The sequence below is a fragment of the Mesoplodon bidens genome (genome assembly GCF_964165515.1).
Source record: "Mesoplodon bidens genome assembly, chromosome: 1".
Classification (NCBI taxonomy): domain Eukaryota; kingdom Metazoa; phylum Chordata; class Mammalia; order Artiodactyla; family Ziphiidae; genus Mesoplodon; species Mesoplodon bidens.
The window spans coordinates 22554573-22571424 of NC_138176.1; the positions used below are offsets into that span (position 1 = coordinate 22554573).

At 41.5% G+C, this 16852-nt stretch overlaps 1 protein-coding gene across 5 annotated transcripts; it reads left to right on the top strand.

The window, feature by feature from the left end:
- The first annotated feature begins 1440 nt into the window (after positions 1-1440).
- Positions 1441-15902, top strand: LOC308616959 (VPS10 domain-containing receptor SorCS1-like). 5 transcript variants are annotated; one of them, XM_081233535.1, is made up of 3 exons: positions 1441-1854; positions 7089-7224; positions 14210-15902. In XM_081233535.1, the coding sequence occupies exon 1, from the start codon at positions 1451-1453 to the stop codon at positions 1721-1723; it is 273 nt and encodes a 90-aa protein (XP_081089661.1). In that variant the 5' UTR covers positions 1441-1450; the 3' UTR covers positions 1724-1854; positions 7089-7224; positions 14210-15902. The 5 variants fall into 5 exon arrangements, with proteins under 5 accessions (XP_081089661.1, XP_081089662.1, XP_081089663.1 ...); XM_081233536.1 differs by having other exon boundaries at positions 14455-15902; XM_081233537.1 differs by having other exon boundaries at positions 14744-15902.
- Positions 15903-16852: the final 950 nt, after the last annotated feature.

A 16852-nucleotide genomic window follows, 5' to 3' on the forward strand; every position in this document is an offset into this window, starting at 1 on the left:
CAGACCAGGGATCGAACCCGTGTCCTCTGCATTGGCAGGCAGATTCTTAACCACTGCGCCACCAGGGAAATCACACTGTTTCTTTGTTTCTTAAACCTTCTCTAATTAAGGGCAGTTCCTCAGTTTCCTTGTCCTTCACGATGCTGGTATTTTTTAATTGTACTGGTTCCTTATTTTGAGAATGTTCTCATTCGTAACCCATTCATTTTCAAGCTTAAGCAACCAAACATGGTTCTTCCCTGAGATCTCAAAGAAATTAGTGGCAGAGCACCTTGCACACAAATAAAAGACTGCTAGTTTTATGGAGAGTTCACCCCAAGGTTTCAGAAAGTATGTCTTCCTGCAAGAAGGGTGAGGGTTGATACAAGTAAATTGTATCAACAATTTGTATAATATATGTAAATTATATATATATTAGATTACTGATTTCCTATGGAGTCTTGGGTTTTATGCTAAGCCCTGGGACTATAATAGTGTGCAAAAACCAAAACGGTCCCAAGCCCACAGTTTTAGCTCCTTTTTGAGTCCCCCCAGGACTTTGTAGTGTTTTGGAGGACCTGGAAGTGTATGCCTATGTAAACACAAAGAACATTCAGAACATGGCTAGCAGCAAAGTGCTCTTTCAAATGAGATTATGCAAAAAGACTCGTTTTAGACAGAATGAGTTTTATAGAAGGCGAAGGAAGGGGAGTAAAGCATGGTGACTGATGGAGAAACCCCTAAATACAAATACCATCACCATCATCGGAGAGATGGAGGGACAGGTAGGTAAGTAGGTGGTCGGTGGGTGGGTAGGTAGGTAGATAGATAGGAAGAAGAACTAATATATCTATGTTTATCTGTATTTATAGATATATCTAAGACAGATCAATCTGTTGATCTATCACACACACACAACCCCACCGCATGTCCTCTAGTAGCCTCCTGGCGTCTCTCCCAGGCCAAGAAACATTGGCTGTGCTCTGGGTTAGATCGAGGTGCCAATTCACAGAGACAAAGGGGTAAAAGTAGGACTCCCTCAATCCCTCTCTTCCCACAGACACTGGTGAGAGTTCTGACAGTTGAGGAAATCTGGGCAACTTGCAAAGAGAACAGAAGGAAGAGAACAAAAGGAGAGCAAAGCAAGAGGCAGCGCGCGGGAGAGGGAGGGTCGGCAGTACTTGCCGGGGGTCTCCGCCAGCAGCCGTGCCCTCTCGGAGTGCGTGCCCCGCCCCTTGTGGCCCCATGCGTGGGCTCCGCAGGCGGCCGCGCCCCGGTCTCCGAGACTCCAGCCCGCGTGGTGGCGCCTTGCTCCTCGTCGGGGCCGCCACCTGCTCGTCAACCCCTCCGCCAGCCCCCACCGCGGCCCAACTTGACTGGAGTTGGGGTCCTGAGCGCCTGCCCGCTACAGCCGCCCGGCGGAGAGCCCCGCCCCGCCATCCCAGGTCCGAGACCCCTTTCCGCTCTCGCGATGGGAAAAGTTGGCGCCGGCGGCGGCTCCTCAGCCGGGCTGAGCGCGCTCCTCGCGGGCGCGGGTCTCGCGGTCCTCCAGGTACCGGGTACCTGTGGCGGCGGCTCCTGCTGGCTCCTGTGGTACCGGAATCCCGACCCCGGGGATCCCCTCACCCGTCGCCGCGAGGACGGGCTCCTACCATCCCCTTCCCTTCCCGAGCGGGGCACCGTGAGCAGGAGCAGATGGAGCGGCAGTAGCCGCCCCTGGGGACTTCGGGAAGCCGGAGCGTAGGCTCCGGAGCGAGGAGAAGAAGAAGCCGCAGACTTCAGGGATGGAGGCGCGGAGGCTGACAGCCAGCCTGGGAGCGGTGGCAGGGACTCCACCACACCAAGGCTGCTCCGTTGTCCTGACCGCCCCAGCCGGTGAGTAGAGAAGTGTTGAGGGGGCGGGTCGAAGCGGTGAAGGGCGAGGGGTGGTGGGCTTTAAAGGGGGCTGGAGAAGCCGGTGTGAGGCTTCTGACTGGGGGAGTGTGCAAAATGGAGCCTCTGCCCACCTCCCTGAGGAACTGTATCACCTCAGAACGTGCCAGCGTCCCTTCCTCAGGGACTTCCATCTTCTGCTCCCAGCACCAACCCTGAAGGAAACTGCCGAGTTAGCACCTAAATCCTACTTCCTGTCACAATGGCCGGTGGAGTCGAAGACCAGGCAAAGAGTAGGATATTATTAAGTATTTGGAGTGAGGGGGTCATAAGGTTAACTTTTAGGGCAGTCCGTCATTCCCTGGAGTGATTTTCCCTTTACTTGCTGCAAGCTTACTGATTTCTCTAGTTAAAGATGACATATTTATAGGCTCGATGAAAGGGGATGAGAACTGACATGGGCAATCATTGCCGTTTAGTGCCATCCTTATTTCTTGGCATTTAGGGGTTGCAAGTTACAGAGAGAGCCTGTATCACCTTCTAAATGACCCAGCGTGTGCTTGCGTGCGTGTGTGTGTGTGTGTGTGTGTGTGTGTGTGTAGAACCAGGGCTTTGTAATTTGTGCATTCTTGATTGTTCTCCAGTGTGATCCAGTCCTAGAAACATCAATACCCCAGTGATAACAACCCCTGATCTCCACCACTGCCTGACTTTCTGCAGTGAAGAGCATGCACACAACAAAAAATGGACCTTTTCTTATGAGGTGAAAGAGGTTAATAGATTGCAGGAGGCTGACACTTAGGGACAGGGGGTATGTGATGGGCTTCTGCTGGACACAGAAAGGTCAGTACGGGTGAAAGTTGGTAATTTGGGGCCATGCCAGGAGAGGTTTTAGATTTGAGGTAATAAATGGGCACCTCTTCAATCTGTCAAAGCTGTCAACAGTGAACGGGGAAACTCTTATTGGCAGAAATAGTAAAACAATAGCTTTTCTGGTAATGATTAGAGACCATTGAAAAAGCATGTGAAAGTTCTCTAGGCTACCGTAAAGCAGGGATTGAGAAATTACGACCAACAATAGACAAAAAGTAAACACATATATAAATAAGTGGGGATTCAGTCAGGAAACTGAGCGTTTACTCTTTGGAACATGCACAGGTTATCCAGCCCAGCTACTTCTACCATGCCTTCATTTATGAAAGAATCTCCAGAAACCGTCCCAGAGACATAACGTTGAGTTGTGCTCGTTGTTAGCTTTTGAAATAAATGTTTTGAACATTTTAGAATAAATATCTGCTCATTAGTAATTCTGTTGGTACATAGGTATAGATAGTATTGATGCAAATCATGATACCAGCACTCAGTAATGACAGCCCTATCCCAAGAGCATTCACCTGACCTAATGTCTGGCATTGAGGACACCATTTCTGGTTCGTATGTTGTTCATATACAAGTTTACTAAAATAATTGTGGTAGATATTCTCTCCATCAAGCTCTTGGAGACCTTTGCCCTCACTCCCTTCTTTAATAATCGCATCTTTAATATCATTATCACTAAAATTATTCATCCCATTTAAATTTGAATTTCTAAAACTTTTGCACTTCTTCGGTTAGTTCCTTCAGAATTTCTGGCTTTAAAGGGAAGATTCAGACACATCAAAGGACTCTGAAAAAGAAACATATGCTGTTATCTAAGCTGCAGAGTATCCCTTACCTAGTCCTGAAAGATTTTATATAGAATAAGAGAGAGAAAAAATACATCTTTGGCAAAGCAGATGCTTGTTCATTTAAGAAATGACTGAAATGTATTGTCAGATTGTGTGTGTGTGTGTGTGTGTGTTACATGCATGCTAATATGTTTGTGCTTACAAGCCAGATAATGACAGTGTGGGTCAAATCATGGATGGGTGGCATGTAGTAGTCCACTAAGGCTACTTACTGTAATAAATAATAGGAGTGGTGACTGTTAATGTTTGAGCACCCAAAATTTGCTAATTAGTGAGCTTTCTTTCTTGTCTGAAGTCTTCCATTTCTTAATGCCAACCCCCAACACACACACCTTTTTTAGTACGTGTGTACATGTCCTCATAAACAGAGCTAATCAATTGCATCTAGCCAAATTTATCTGTCTGAGCATGATGGAGAAAGTAACGTTTAAAGTTATTATTTTTGTCAGTTGGAGTATGGGGAATCAGAGGAAACAGATAGAGGTGACTTGAAATAGAAAGCAAGAATGGAGATTTGAATTCTAGTCCTGTTTATTTATCATGTACAATCAGCAAGTCGATATAATGATTTGAGTTTGAATTTCTTCATCTGTAAATTGGGGTCCATGCCAGTCGGGATTAGTTGACAGAATCACATATATTGATACAGATAAAAAGGGCATTGTTGTTGTAAAGTCATATACACGTGTGTGTCACTGCCATTCCTAACACTTTTTTCTCTCAAATCATTAAGAGGAATAGTTCATCAACCCTAAATCTGAAGACAAAGTCAGAAATTCATAATTTGCCACTTAGATTTCCTCCCCCAGAAAGAGGTGGGACGCAGGCACCACACATCTTTTGGACCTGTCTGATCTTTAGCTAAAAGCCAAGGCTAAGAAAGACTAATGATTATAATAACACCTGAGTTAAAAATATTAATTTATGGTAATTATAGGCTATCCATATAACTTGTCAAGAATTCTGAGTGGCTTCTTTGCCTCCCTCTCTCTCCTTTCTGTCTCCTTCCTGCTTGGAGCAGCCATTGGTAGATGTAATTTTTGCTGTGCACATGATGAGACCTTTCCCTATTCTGTGAGTGTGTGTTTGTGTGTTCAGAGGAATTCCCAAAATTTGAGAGCCATTATTTAAACCCAGGTACTGATATTTGCATCCTTGTCATACAGGACAGCCCTTCTTGATGGAAATGTGTGCAAGATCTGGATCAAATAAGGGAATCCCATGGCATCAGGGATGCTGAGTGCAGATAATTTGTCAGAGGAAGAACATGCTGCTTCTGCACAACTTATTTTATATGTGATCTAATTTTATAGGATGATATTTACTGTCTTGTGTGTGTGTGTGTGTTATTTTTTCTTCCATTGAGTTCCAAAATGGTAACCAGCATTAGCTCATTAATCCCTGTGAGATTCTTATTAGGTAGGTAGTAAGCATTAATATCTCTTTCTCACATTTTTACACTGAATATGATTGAAATATTTTGTTTTCTCACCCCCGTCTCTTTCTTACTGGCAGTGTTTCTCAAAAACAGTCATCTGCAATATGCTATTTAACTTACATCATTATGATGGTATTAATGCTGCATATATCAAATGCTGCATGACTGTCTGATTGTTTGACATTGCATGTCTTCTCCTTCTGATATTTTTAGACTTGAGATGTAACCACACAACCTTGGTAATTAAGCTAGGTCATTTTTTGTTTTGGGGGTTTGGGGAGTTTTTTTGGTAAAATGCTTTATTGTCATCATTTATTTAATTTTCACAATAATCTTGTGAGGGACACATTCTCACACCCATTACACAGATCAGCAAACAGGTTAAGAAAGGGTAAGTAACTTGGCTAAGGTGTTAGGGAGGGTGAGGAACAGAGCATAATTTGGAACCTGCTTTGATCTGACTCCAAAATCTATCCTTGCCTTACATATTTTAATGTAGAACTTAGAAATCAGGACCTTTTAAGATTGTAAAATTATTTATCTTGAGTGGATTTCAGAGGAGGTTGAGAAGAGGTAAATCCTGGTTAGGGAAGCTCTACCTACTTGTGAAAAAGGAATGTTTTTAACATGTGCCTGTCACATTTCATTCCTTAGTTCCAAAAGTGACTGCACTGTTCCCCCACTTCATCTTTAGAGAGTCTTAAAATGAACAATTGGGTGATATACTGAGCGTAGGGTCACAAGCAGATTTTGAGATCTGGTCTTGTTTAATACATTTCTGAGTTAACAACAAAATCTGATTTTATTTTGACATTGGCTGTGAAAACTGGGTTTAGTGATCATTTGTGTAAGATCTTTTCACCTGACCTTTTTTCTTTTTTAATAAATTTATTTGTTTTATTTATTTATTTTTGGCTGCGTTGGGTCCTTGTTGCTACCCGTGGGCTTTTCTCTAGTTGCAGAGAGCAGGGGCTACTCTTCTTTGCCGTGCTCAGGCTTCTCATTGAGGTGGCTTCTCTTGTTGCGGAGCACGGGCTCTAGGTGTGCAGGCTTCAGTAGTTGTGGCATGCAGGCTCAGTAGTTGCTCACAGGCTCTAGAGTGCAGGCTCAGTAGTTGTGGCGCATGGGCTTAGTTGCTCCACAGCATGTGGGATCTTCCTGGACCAGGGCTCGAACCCGTGTTCCCTGCATTGGCAGGCAGATTCTTAACCACTGTACCACCAGGGAAGCCCTCACCTGACCTTTTAAATTTTAATAGAATTGGCTTTAGCAAAACTTTAGCAAACTTATATTTTCCTTTTCTGATCAAGGCTCTGGTCCTGATCAAGAATGCAAATGCAGTGTGGCATGGAAGGCAATTTGCTATTGAGGAAAAAAAGCATAAAATGTGGAGGCAGATGGACTTAGGTTTGAATCTCAGATCTCCTTACTAGCTGTCTTTAATATAGGGAGACTGTCTGCTGTCTGCTTTCTGATGACGCATAGATGGTTGTTTCTCTGACTGTCCATCCAGGTCTGACACAGTGTTTTAGTGTCTTCAACTTGAGAGGGTTGAACACTTTGTACTTATAAGTCAAGTTCTGGGGAAATAAAGGTGACACACTCATCTATGCCCTTGACTTGAGGGTGAGCAAATCTTATATTTCACATGATTAGGTGTGTCCCTGTTGTTCATATACATATGTATTTATAGAAATTCCTGAAATTTGAATGCCACTATTTAAATCAGGTACAGGTATTTGCAGTAAGATATAAAGGTGTAGTAGCTTGTTTTACATCATCTTTGTGTTGGCAAATATGGAATCTCTAGCTACAAAATGCATAATTTAAGAATAGAAATTAACCCCTTTTTGAAATTGCTAGTACCATCTAGAAAAGATAATTAAATATTGACTCTGGGAATGATTCACATTTTTAGAGTTATGAATAGAGTATAACTGGGCACAAAATACATGGAGTGTCTTCTTTATTTATGATGTTAATAATTGCTAACATTCAGGGAGTACAAACTGTGTGCCAGGGACAAGCCAGCAACCTTATATAAATTATCTTATCGACTTTTAATTCCACAGATATTTGCTGAGTGCCTAATTTGTTCCAGGCACTGATCAAAAGGTGTGTGTGAAGTGGTACAAAAAGTTATGAACATTCCTATGAGGCAGTAGAAGATCCTTGTCGTCTGATGACAAAACTGCTAAAGAAGTAAAGGTGAGATGGGAACCTTCTGGCTGGGATGGTTGTGAAGGCTCATGGCAAGGGTGATGCTTGCATTGGACCATGAATAGTAGTGAGAACTTTAAAAGGGGAGTTTTGAGATGACTCTAAGTACATGGTAGGCAAAAGAACTTGCAAGAGCAAGTGTGGAGAGGAAAGAGGTTACAATTTCTTAATCTGTGACCTCAATTTTGAATGATTATAGATATATTGCATGCCCAATGAGAAACTGAAAATCTATGCCAAGAAAAAAATCTGTGCCATCCCTTAAAGATTTGATTGCCCTTATTTGCACCTTTAAATCTCATCTTGGATGTTGTAGCTTTTTTTCTATTATGACTTCTTTCTCAAACACAGTTTTCAAAAAAAAAATATATAGACTGTCATTTATTTAGTAAACTCTGTCAGAGACATCCTCAGCCAGGCTGCCCAGACTGCCACGTTGCTTTATGTCTTTAAATTTATATGCAAATTCTGTGACCTGCCTTTTTTTGTATCTTAATTATTGTCCTATACCTCTAGGAAGTATGGAGACTACACCTTTGTCTCCAGAGGGGAAATTGGACAAAGAGCATCCCTGCAGTGGCCAAAGGTGATGGCCTGAAAGAAGTGTGAGGAGGAGCCAGACTCCTCAGAATATAATGGTTTCTGCAGAGGGGGGGGCTCTAATCAGATCAGATGGATGCAATAGTTAAAACCTTGGCGAGAAACAGAGGTGAAACCCTGCTGTTCAACGTTTACAGTGAAAGAACAGAGCTTATTTTAAAGTGTTGGTAGGGATAAAAGGACCTGAATGCTCTGACATGAACTTTTACATGTACATAAAAGGTCTCATATCTGTCTGCTGAGATCTGCTGAATGTTTTTATACTACTTAAATCAGTAATGTACCTTTGCACTGTTCGAAATGACTCACTTTTGAAGAATTTTGTCATGTTACTTCAGTTTTATTTTTATCATAGTCCTAAGAGATTAGAAGGACAGATATGATTATTACCTACTTTTTGTGGGAGATGAGACAGGCACCACTGGATTACCTGTGTGATTTACACTTCAGTTGTTGGAGGAAGAGGGGCTAAACCTTAGGACACAGCATTCCACTGATCCCTGGACTTGCTCAGGCTTTTTCTGCCGTGGGTTTGAGACAGAATTTATGTTTTGGCTGAAGCCTGCACTCCTGTCCATCAGGGACCTCGGTGGTTGGGGAAAAGCATGGAGATTGGGCACAGGAGAACCTATACAAATTACATGTGCTGAGCTTTAGAGCAAGTTGGTTGGTCCAGGTTGATTTGTGGGTCATTATTAGCCTTTAAAAAGGGCATATACCCTGAGAAAATCATAATTCAAGAAGAGTCATGTACCACAATGTTCATTGCAGCTCTATTTACAGTAGCCAGGACATGGAAGCAACCTAAGTGTCCATCAACAGATGAATGGATAAAAAAGATGTGGCACATATATACAATGGAATATTACTCAGCCATAAAAAGGAATGAAATTGAGCTATTTGTAGTGAGGTGGATGGACCTAGAGTCTGTCATACAGAGTGAAGTAAGTCAGAAAGAGAAAAACAAATACCATATGCTAACACATATATATGGAATCTAAAAAAAATAATGGTTCTGAAGAACCTAGGGGCAGGACAGGAATAAAGATGCAGAAGTAGAGAATGGACTTGAGGACACGGGAAGGGGGAAGGGGAAGCTGGGATGAAGTAAGAGAGTAACATTAACATATATACACTACCAAATGTAAAATAGCTAGTGGGAAGCAGCCGCATAGCACAGGGAGATCAGCTTAGTGCTTTGTGATCACCTAGACGGGTGGGAAAAGGAGGGTGGAAGGGAGACGCAAGAGGAAGGAAATATATGTGTGTGTGTGTGTGTGTGTGTGTGTGTGTGTGTGTGTGTGTATATATCTGATTCACTTTGTTATACAGCAGAAATTAACACACCATTGTAAAGCAATTATACTCCAATAAAGATGTTAAAAAAAAGTGACCATGCACAGCATTACCAAGATTTACTGCAAGTGAGGTGCCATTGCCTGTTGGTACAAAGGTTATTTTAAGTGCCCACCATTGTAAATGACTCATCAGTGCCTTCTTTTGCACTTGTATCTAATTGAGACAGGGTGGGGGGGTGGGGGGAGAGTTTACAGACAAAGCAGAGAGGAGTTTGCTGAACACTGACAACTGTGCTCCACCCAGATGTGCTATCTACATGATAACAGAAGCTGACTTTTAACAATAATAAAAATCGCTGTATCTTTTAAGCAATTCTCTGTAAGCACATTGCAGAATATCACTACATTATTTAATTGAGACCTCACAACAACCTTGTGAAGTAGGTATTATCTCTGTTCTAATACTGTGGAAACCCGAGGCTCAGAGGAGTTAAGAAAGCTGCCCTAAATTACCTAACCAGTGACATATCTGGGATTTGAGTTATGTTCTAACTTTGACACTAAAGTTCTTTCTACTGGATCACGCCGCCCCTGTGTATGGGTTTATTTTGGGGTTCCTTAGAGAATTTATAAGTCAGTTCAGAGTGATGGTAGGGAGAAGTCTTGGCATGAGAGGAAAAATCTTAAGTGTGCCCCTTTCCAAGTCACCCTGTTCTCAGGTCCCTGGCCCATTTTATTCCTTTCATGACCTCCGGTTATCCCTGCGAATGACTCCCACAGCATCACTAATGTGTATTGTCTCCAGCTTGTTATCCTGGAAGATGTGTGGAAGCTGCCACTTGCTTTCTCCCTGCTGGCTGCTGACCCTAGAGAGGCAGCATGGACACCATGGACACTTGCCTTAAGATAGGGCTACTGAGACATGTTATCAGGTATTTGGTGAACAATATTGAGTTGTCCAAGAAGTTCGTTCAGGCTTTTCCCAGAGCCAAAGGTTTGAGGGTTCTGGTCACCTTCCCTAACTAGAATGATGGAGGATATGGGAACCCAAACTCATGGTCCATCTGATTCAGGGCTTGCCTATTTGGAAAGTAAAAGGTCTTTGGTTTAGTCCTTCACTTCCTACCACTCTCAATTAGAATTATGAAAAGGGTATTTGTCACCCGGACTTGGAAGTTCTGCCTCTAATCTCCACCTGACCTGCCCTGTATTTTGCCCAGTGGGTCAAGGGATTTTGAACTGGGCTCTCTTACTGACAACAAAACTACCTTCAGGTAAGATCCTGAGGCCCCTGCTTTTAAGTGACTATCCTTTACCCTTTGAATTGTCTTTGTAACATTCTTGGTAAACAATTGACCATATAACTGTAGGTCTATTTATGAACTTCCTATATTGTTAAAATTATCATTGTTTTTCTTAGGGAAAAACACACCATCTCGAGTCCTATTATTTTATAGGAAATCTTAGTTTCATATAATAAATAAACAAACATATAAAGTTTTATTGGAACACAACCCCATTCATTCATTTTTACGTATCATCTGTTTTTGTGATACATGATGCAACAGCAGAGTTGAGTAGTTGTATTGGTTTGGCCAAAAAGTTTGTTCGGGATTTTCCATACGGAAAACAGAGACCATATTTTCTATCTGACCCTTTACAAGAAAAGTTTGCTGACCACTGGTCTAGATCATGGGGAGGAGATTTTTAACCATTCCTTTCATATTTGTCTATGCTGTTTTAAAATTTTTTGCCATGTGTATGTATTCCTTTTGTGATAAAGCTATTAAAACATTTTAAATGATTGTGCTACATACTAAAATGTAGCCTTTGCCCTTGAGGTTGCATGTACTGGTGGGAATAGACAGCTACACAAACAGAAAAATTGCAGTTTAGAGTGATAAGTGCATAATAAGCATAATAAGAATCGTGAAAAGTACTATGAGGACAAAAATGGGTGGGAAGCCAACTAATAATCCTCCTGGGAGAAGGAAGGAATGATTTTATAAGAAATTGGTATTTGAGCTGGCCTTTATTAATCCCGGATTAGGAATTTGCAAAGCCAGGGATGATTGGGAAGAGGAGAGGCTATCTATACCCAGTTTTCCCTCTTTTTTATGAGAATTAGGTCCACCTTAGTGGTTCTTAGTGCATGTAACAATACGTGATCGATCATTCTTCCTTTAGACTCTCCTCCATCTCCATGCCATTTGGGACCCAGACTAACAGTCTTTAAATATCATGTTTGATTTCCTTTTTCCTTTTAAGCATCGTGTCTCTGAGTAGACCAAAGTATCTGAGCTCCCAAACAGATAAAGACTTGCTTTAAATCTTAAACATTTGCTCTCTCATCTCTTCACAGCAGAATGTCACTAGCATGGTTGTGACAGTTTCTGCTTGATATTTGTGATATTGCTGCTTCTGCACAAGATGGAAATGGGTGATCCTGTCATCTTCTTGGGCCTGTGGCCTGAATCAGTGTGGCTCTTGGGGTGATTATGACAAGTCGGTTGTCATTTTCTGTTAGTGCGATGTCGCTTCCCTAGGTGGTGTGACGGTATGTGAAAGAGGGAATGACATCGCCGTATCCACAGTCACCTTGATATATACGTGTAAATGTGAGGGATGGTGTACCTAAATTAGGTCAGTGCATAGCTCATGATTGTAATCTCAACAGTTTTCTCAAAGCTGCTCCCAGAGAAAAAAATTAACTCATAGAGGACTTTACATTTTTTTTCCCAAAGACTCCTGTCCATCTCTTCTTCCTACTATGGATATTTTAGTTTTTTAAAGGTAACTGTACATTAAAAAGTATCATCACTGCGCTGCTTATAGGATTTTCACAAATGAACACACACACGAGTGTAGCCAGCACTCATGTCCCTGCAGTGTTCCAGAGGCCCCGCTAATACCCTTCGTAGTCAGTTCCCTCCCCTAGGATAACCTTTGATATGACTTCAAATAGCATAGGATGGTTTTAATTGCTTTTATACTTCATATAAAGCTTATATAAGTGGAATTCAATTCTATGTCCTTTTTTATATCTGGCTTTTTAATTCAGCATTATGTTTTTTAATTTCTTCCAAATTGTTTTTATTTGTGAATTATTTGAACTCTGTAATTTGAGATTTATACTCATATGTGTCTTTTTGATGAACATATAAAAAATAAAATGGGGGAGCCATTCAGAGTCCTCTGCCCCCCACCCCCCCACAGTAAACCAGCAGTCAGTCCTCTCTACCAACAAGTGTCCTAGGGATACTATGAAGTGAGAGGTTTGTTTATTTAATTTGTAAGGAATTAATGAATGAGAAATGAAGCCTGCCCCTTCATTACTGATTTTCTTCTCTCACGTCTTGCCTCCTCAGAGTTATCCTTCATTTAAGCATCTCAGGAGAGAACTTAAGATTGGAATGGGGTCTTGATGTGGGAGACTGAGAGGGTATAAGAAATGGTGTATAAAGAGCATAGAGAGTATGTGACTGTTCGTGATTTGACCAATGCCTCAGAGTACTGACTTTTAATGCTCCATTCCCTCTGGAAGTTACGAATGTGGCTAGTGGAAAAACGTAATTAAGAAACCAGCCTGACTGTAGAAAACACAACTTTTGATTGAATTTGGTGGGTTTCTATTAATAGCAATATTCAACTAAAAGTATCAGGGCTATTTAGGTAATGGCAGGGACTTTCTTTCACTGATGGATTATCTGAAGAGGTATTATTTTCTATTTCAGAATGTATGGTGAGGTTGTTCCAAGAGCTGGCACCTCTGTAGCCCCAGCGTCTCTGTCTACTGAGCCCCTTGCCAATCTAGTATGTGTAGTTGGCTTCCAGCTCAAGTTCATTTCTTCTAAAAAACTGCTGTTTTAGACTCTTGGTGTTACAGACTTCATGTTGCTGACTTCAGAGCTTCACTGAAAACATCTCTGTGGAATTGCTAATTCATAAGGGATGGCTGAGTTCATTCCTACCATAGTGGCTGCTTGTGTGATACATATTCATTCTCTGTATAGATGTAGATATAGCTCTATCTCCAAAGGCTCTGTTTGGAAAGGCTTGGCTCTACCAATTTTACCTAATCTCTGGGTTTTGGGTTCCTCATGGTCTATGAGAAGGTAACATGGAGACCAAACCTTAGAGATGTCAACTCGCTTCCTTGAGAAGGGCAGTTACTTTTGTGGAAAGTGATCGTAGAAATCAGTAAAATTATATGAGGGAGACTAAAACGCCTCATTATAGTAGAGTCAGGATTATCCTATTTATGAGCTCAATTAATTATTAAAGGCTAAGACATTTAGAGAAAATTTTAACAGCATTCTATTAAGGTCAAAGTGGCTAAGATTCAAGTTTAAATGGTTTTAGCGATTGCGTTATTTCAAGAAGTCTCTTCCATTTGGGGAGGTAATCTAAGATGTGAAGTGGAGAGACCTGGGCTAAGGGTCAGAAGACTTACGTCAGATTCATCCTCTGCTATACACTGGCTCTGAGGTCTCAAATATGGCACTTACATTCCACAAATAAGGAGATAAAAATACCATTTCCCGAGTCAGCTTCCCATAAGCTATGAGAGCATCCGACAGTGTGAGGGCCTGACTCACTGTAGATGTCCAGTGAACTTTTGGTTCAATTATATATGTCCATCTTCTCAAAGAGAGTTTGTTCAAGAAGTTTCTATGAGCCAGGAAGTTTCATGAGATGCTAATGGTCATGATTTGTGAGCATTGGTCCAGGATATTCTTTTTAGGTAGGGGGAAGATCATCAGTCTTCTGATCTAGAAGATTGGAGTTTTAGTTCTGATTTGTCCTTCATTTGTTGTGAAATTTTGGGGCAAGTCACATAACCTTCCCTGAGCATTCAGTTTCCTCCCCTGGGCTATAAGAATAATACCTTGGACAATTTACTGCAATTTCTCTGTGTATTTCCTTATCTGAAAGTAAGCACAGTGATAGTAGCCACCTCAGAAGATCTTCAAGAGACTAACATGATTCAACACCTGGAAATGCTCTAGCAGAGTGCCTGTTGCATGATGTGTGCTCAATAAACGTTAACTGGAATGATTTTCACTTCTTCCTAGAACTCACTTGAATGAAATCACCAACCATGGAAATTGGAATGCTGAGTATGCTGTTAATACAGTGTTAATGCCATGATAGTTACCTGAAAAAAAAAAAAAAAAAGAAAAGAAAAAGAAAAAAAATGAAAACCTGTCTACCTGTCTAATGCTCCCAGTTTTACTTTACTGGAATTTTCTCCTTCTCTTTCTCCCTCTCTCTGTCTGTCTCTCTCTTCTTTTCTCACCATGATGTCCATTTGTGGTAGAGCGGCAACAACAGCAATAACAACAACTACAGTCAGGGGCCAAACTGCCAGAAACCAAGGATGAGAAAGACTACCCCTCCTTGCCCAGTCCTCTTCTGTGCCGCTGGGTTTTCTCTGGCAGGAATGCTTCACTTATTTCCTCAAGAGCTGTAGAGCTGGGAGCACAGCAGTTTTCCTAGAACCAGAGGCAGTAAGCGTCTGCTTCCCTTGTGGCTCATGTTCTTACTCAGCAACCAAGCATGTCTTTATCCCGGCGGAAGTTCAGACGGCCTTTCCCTTCCTGTCTCAGCAGCTGCTGCCCCAGCCTCAGACCCAGTCATGACAAGTATGGCTGCTGCATGGAGCACGTCTTCTGAGCCCCTCAGAAAATTCAGAGAGCCTCTCAGAGAATAAAGCTTTGGATTGGACTGTGGCTTCGGCCGTGACTCTTTTTCCTAGCAAACTGTGGTGCTGGATGAAACAAGATGCAAACTGTAATCCAGTCACAAAGGCCAAAGCTTGAGGAAGAAATTGCCATTTCTCCTTCCTGCTTGCACTCAAGAGTCTGTCTCCCAAATCCTTGTTAGAATTATTGGTATCCTGGCTTTATACATACACCCTGGTATTTGAGTGCATATACTGGTGCTCACAGCATTGGTTTGAAGTTAGTGGTTCTGTCACCACTCTAGCTGTATGACTTGGACATTCAGTTAATCTCTGTGAGTCTCAACCTTCTCACCTGTATGATGGGAGTAGTCATGTCTGTCTTGCTTACCTGGTCAAATAAAATCTCAGCTTTGTAACTCTGAAACCTTAGGGTCCCATACCTGGGTAGGAAGCCTGCCTGTTATTTAACACAGCTTTTGTCTGCTGCATGTGACCATCCCCTCACCAGCCTCCTGCACAGATGATCCTCCAGCTTCAGACTGAGGTCTGACTGGTGGGGGAGCTGCCCTCCTCAGGAGCTCTGACTGTGGGAAAGTTGTGCCAGGCTGAAATCTGAACCCTCCAATAACTTTTACCTGCTGGTTTCTGTTTCATCTCTGGATCCAACAGTACATTTAATCTCAAAGTCTTTATATTGAAGACTACTGTAAAAAAATACAGTCAATTTTTTTAAACTGGGTATCAAGTCATTTTTTCAGTTCCTTTGCCTGCTCTGCCCTTGAGATTCTGATCTGGATTGACTACGTGGAACAGAACATGGTACCCAGTGTTCCTGAACATTCTCAAGGGTCCTTGTGGCATCGGTTATAAAATTTTTCCTGATGATCCCTAGAAGAAAGTGTGATTATTACTAATGATAGGTGTCCCCACACATAGTGGGTCTACTCAAATCCTAGAGCCATAATTGTAAAAGCAGGTTTCTTAACATGTTTTAAATTATTTTAACTTGGAAATAATTTCCCCCTCTATTACCTTGGATTATTTTTTCTGAAAAATAATAAAGATGAATTAAATTTAATAAAAGACCTAGAAAAAAAATCTAAAGAATAAAATGAAAGTTATTTGTAACCCATCTATTTGTAAAAAAATAAAATATTTTTATACCTTACGCCTTGGTCATGTTTCCACATATATGATTGTATATTTATGTGTAATTGTTGAAATTATGTAACATGTGGTTATGTGGCTCTGCATTTTGTTTTGCTGTCTTATTGAACATTGTATTGTCTTACCCCGTGTCATCATCAGTTATTTATAAGTATCATCATAATGGTTGCATCATAATATTCTATTGAATGAATGCACTGTAATTTACTCAATGAACCCTCTGTTGTAATCCCTAATTTGTAGCCAATTTCCAGGAGCTTCAGGGCTATTCTTTGAGAAATGGAAATAAGGGAGAAGGCAACACCTCTGGATTCCCACAGCAGGATTTTATTTTCCAAGTGCTGGAGTAATCCCTTCACTCCTCTCTTCCTACGTAGGCAGAGTTAACAGGACATATAGATCAGATCCTGTCAGAGCTGGAAAGCTAAAAACACAGGTTGATTTGTGCATATGTATTAGTGTGTTGTATCCTCACTTCACAAATTCAAGTTTAAAATGCTATACTGGTGATTTCTGTAATCAACAAGATGTTTGGATTTGTTTCATTTACTGATGCAAATGGGCCCAGCAAGGGCTTGAACTGCCTCTTTCCTCTGATATCAAGGATTTTCCCTTAGTCAAGGAAATTGAAGAAATCCAAGTACAGTATCAGGGAATTTCTGTCCTTCAATATCAGGAAGAAAACTTTTAATGAACTGGAACCCAGAGCTGGAAATCGAAGTATCACAGATTTGTCTTCCATTAATATGATTTAGGACGATGTTAGAGCATAGCTCTGGCAGCAGGAAGGCTCCATTCTCATATAATCAGCTCAGTCATCTGGGGTCATTATTAAGGGGGCAGTATCCCCACTCTTTTGTAAACT

Coding starts and splice junctions, on each gene's coding strand:
- LOC308616959 (XM_081233535.1), top strand. CDS start 1,451: ATGGGAAAAGTTGGCGCCGGCGGCGGCTCCTCAGCCGGGCTGAGCGCG.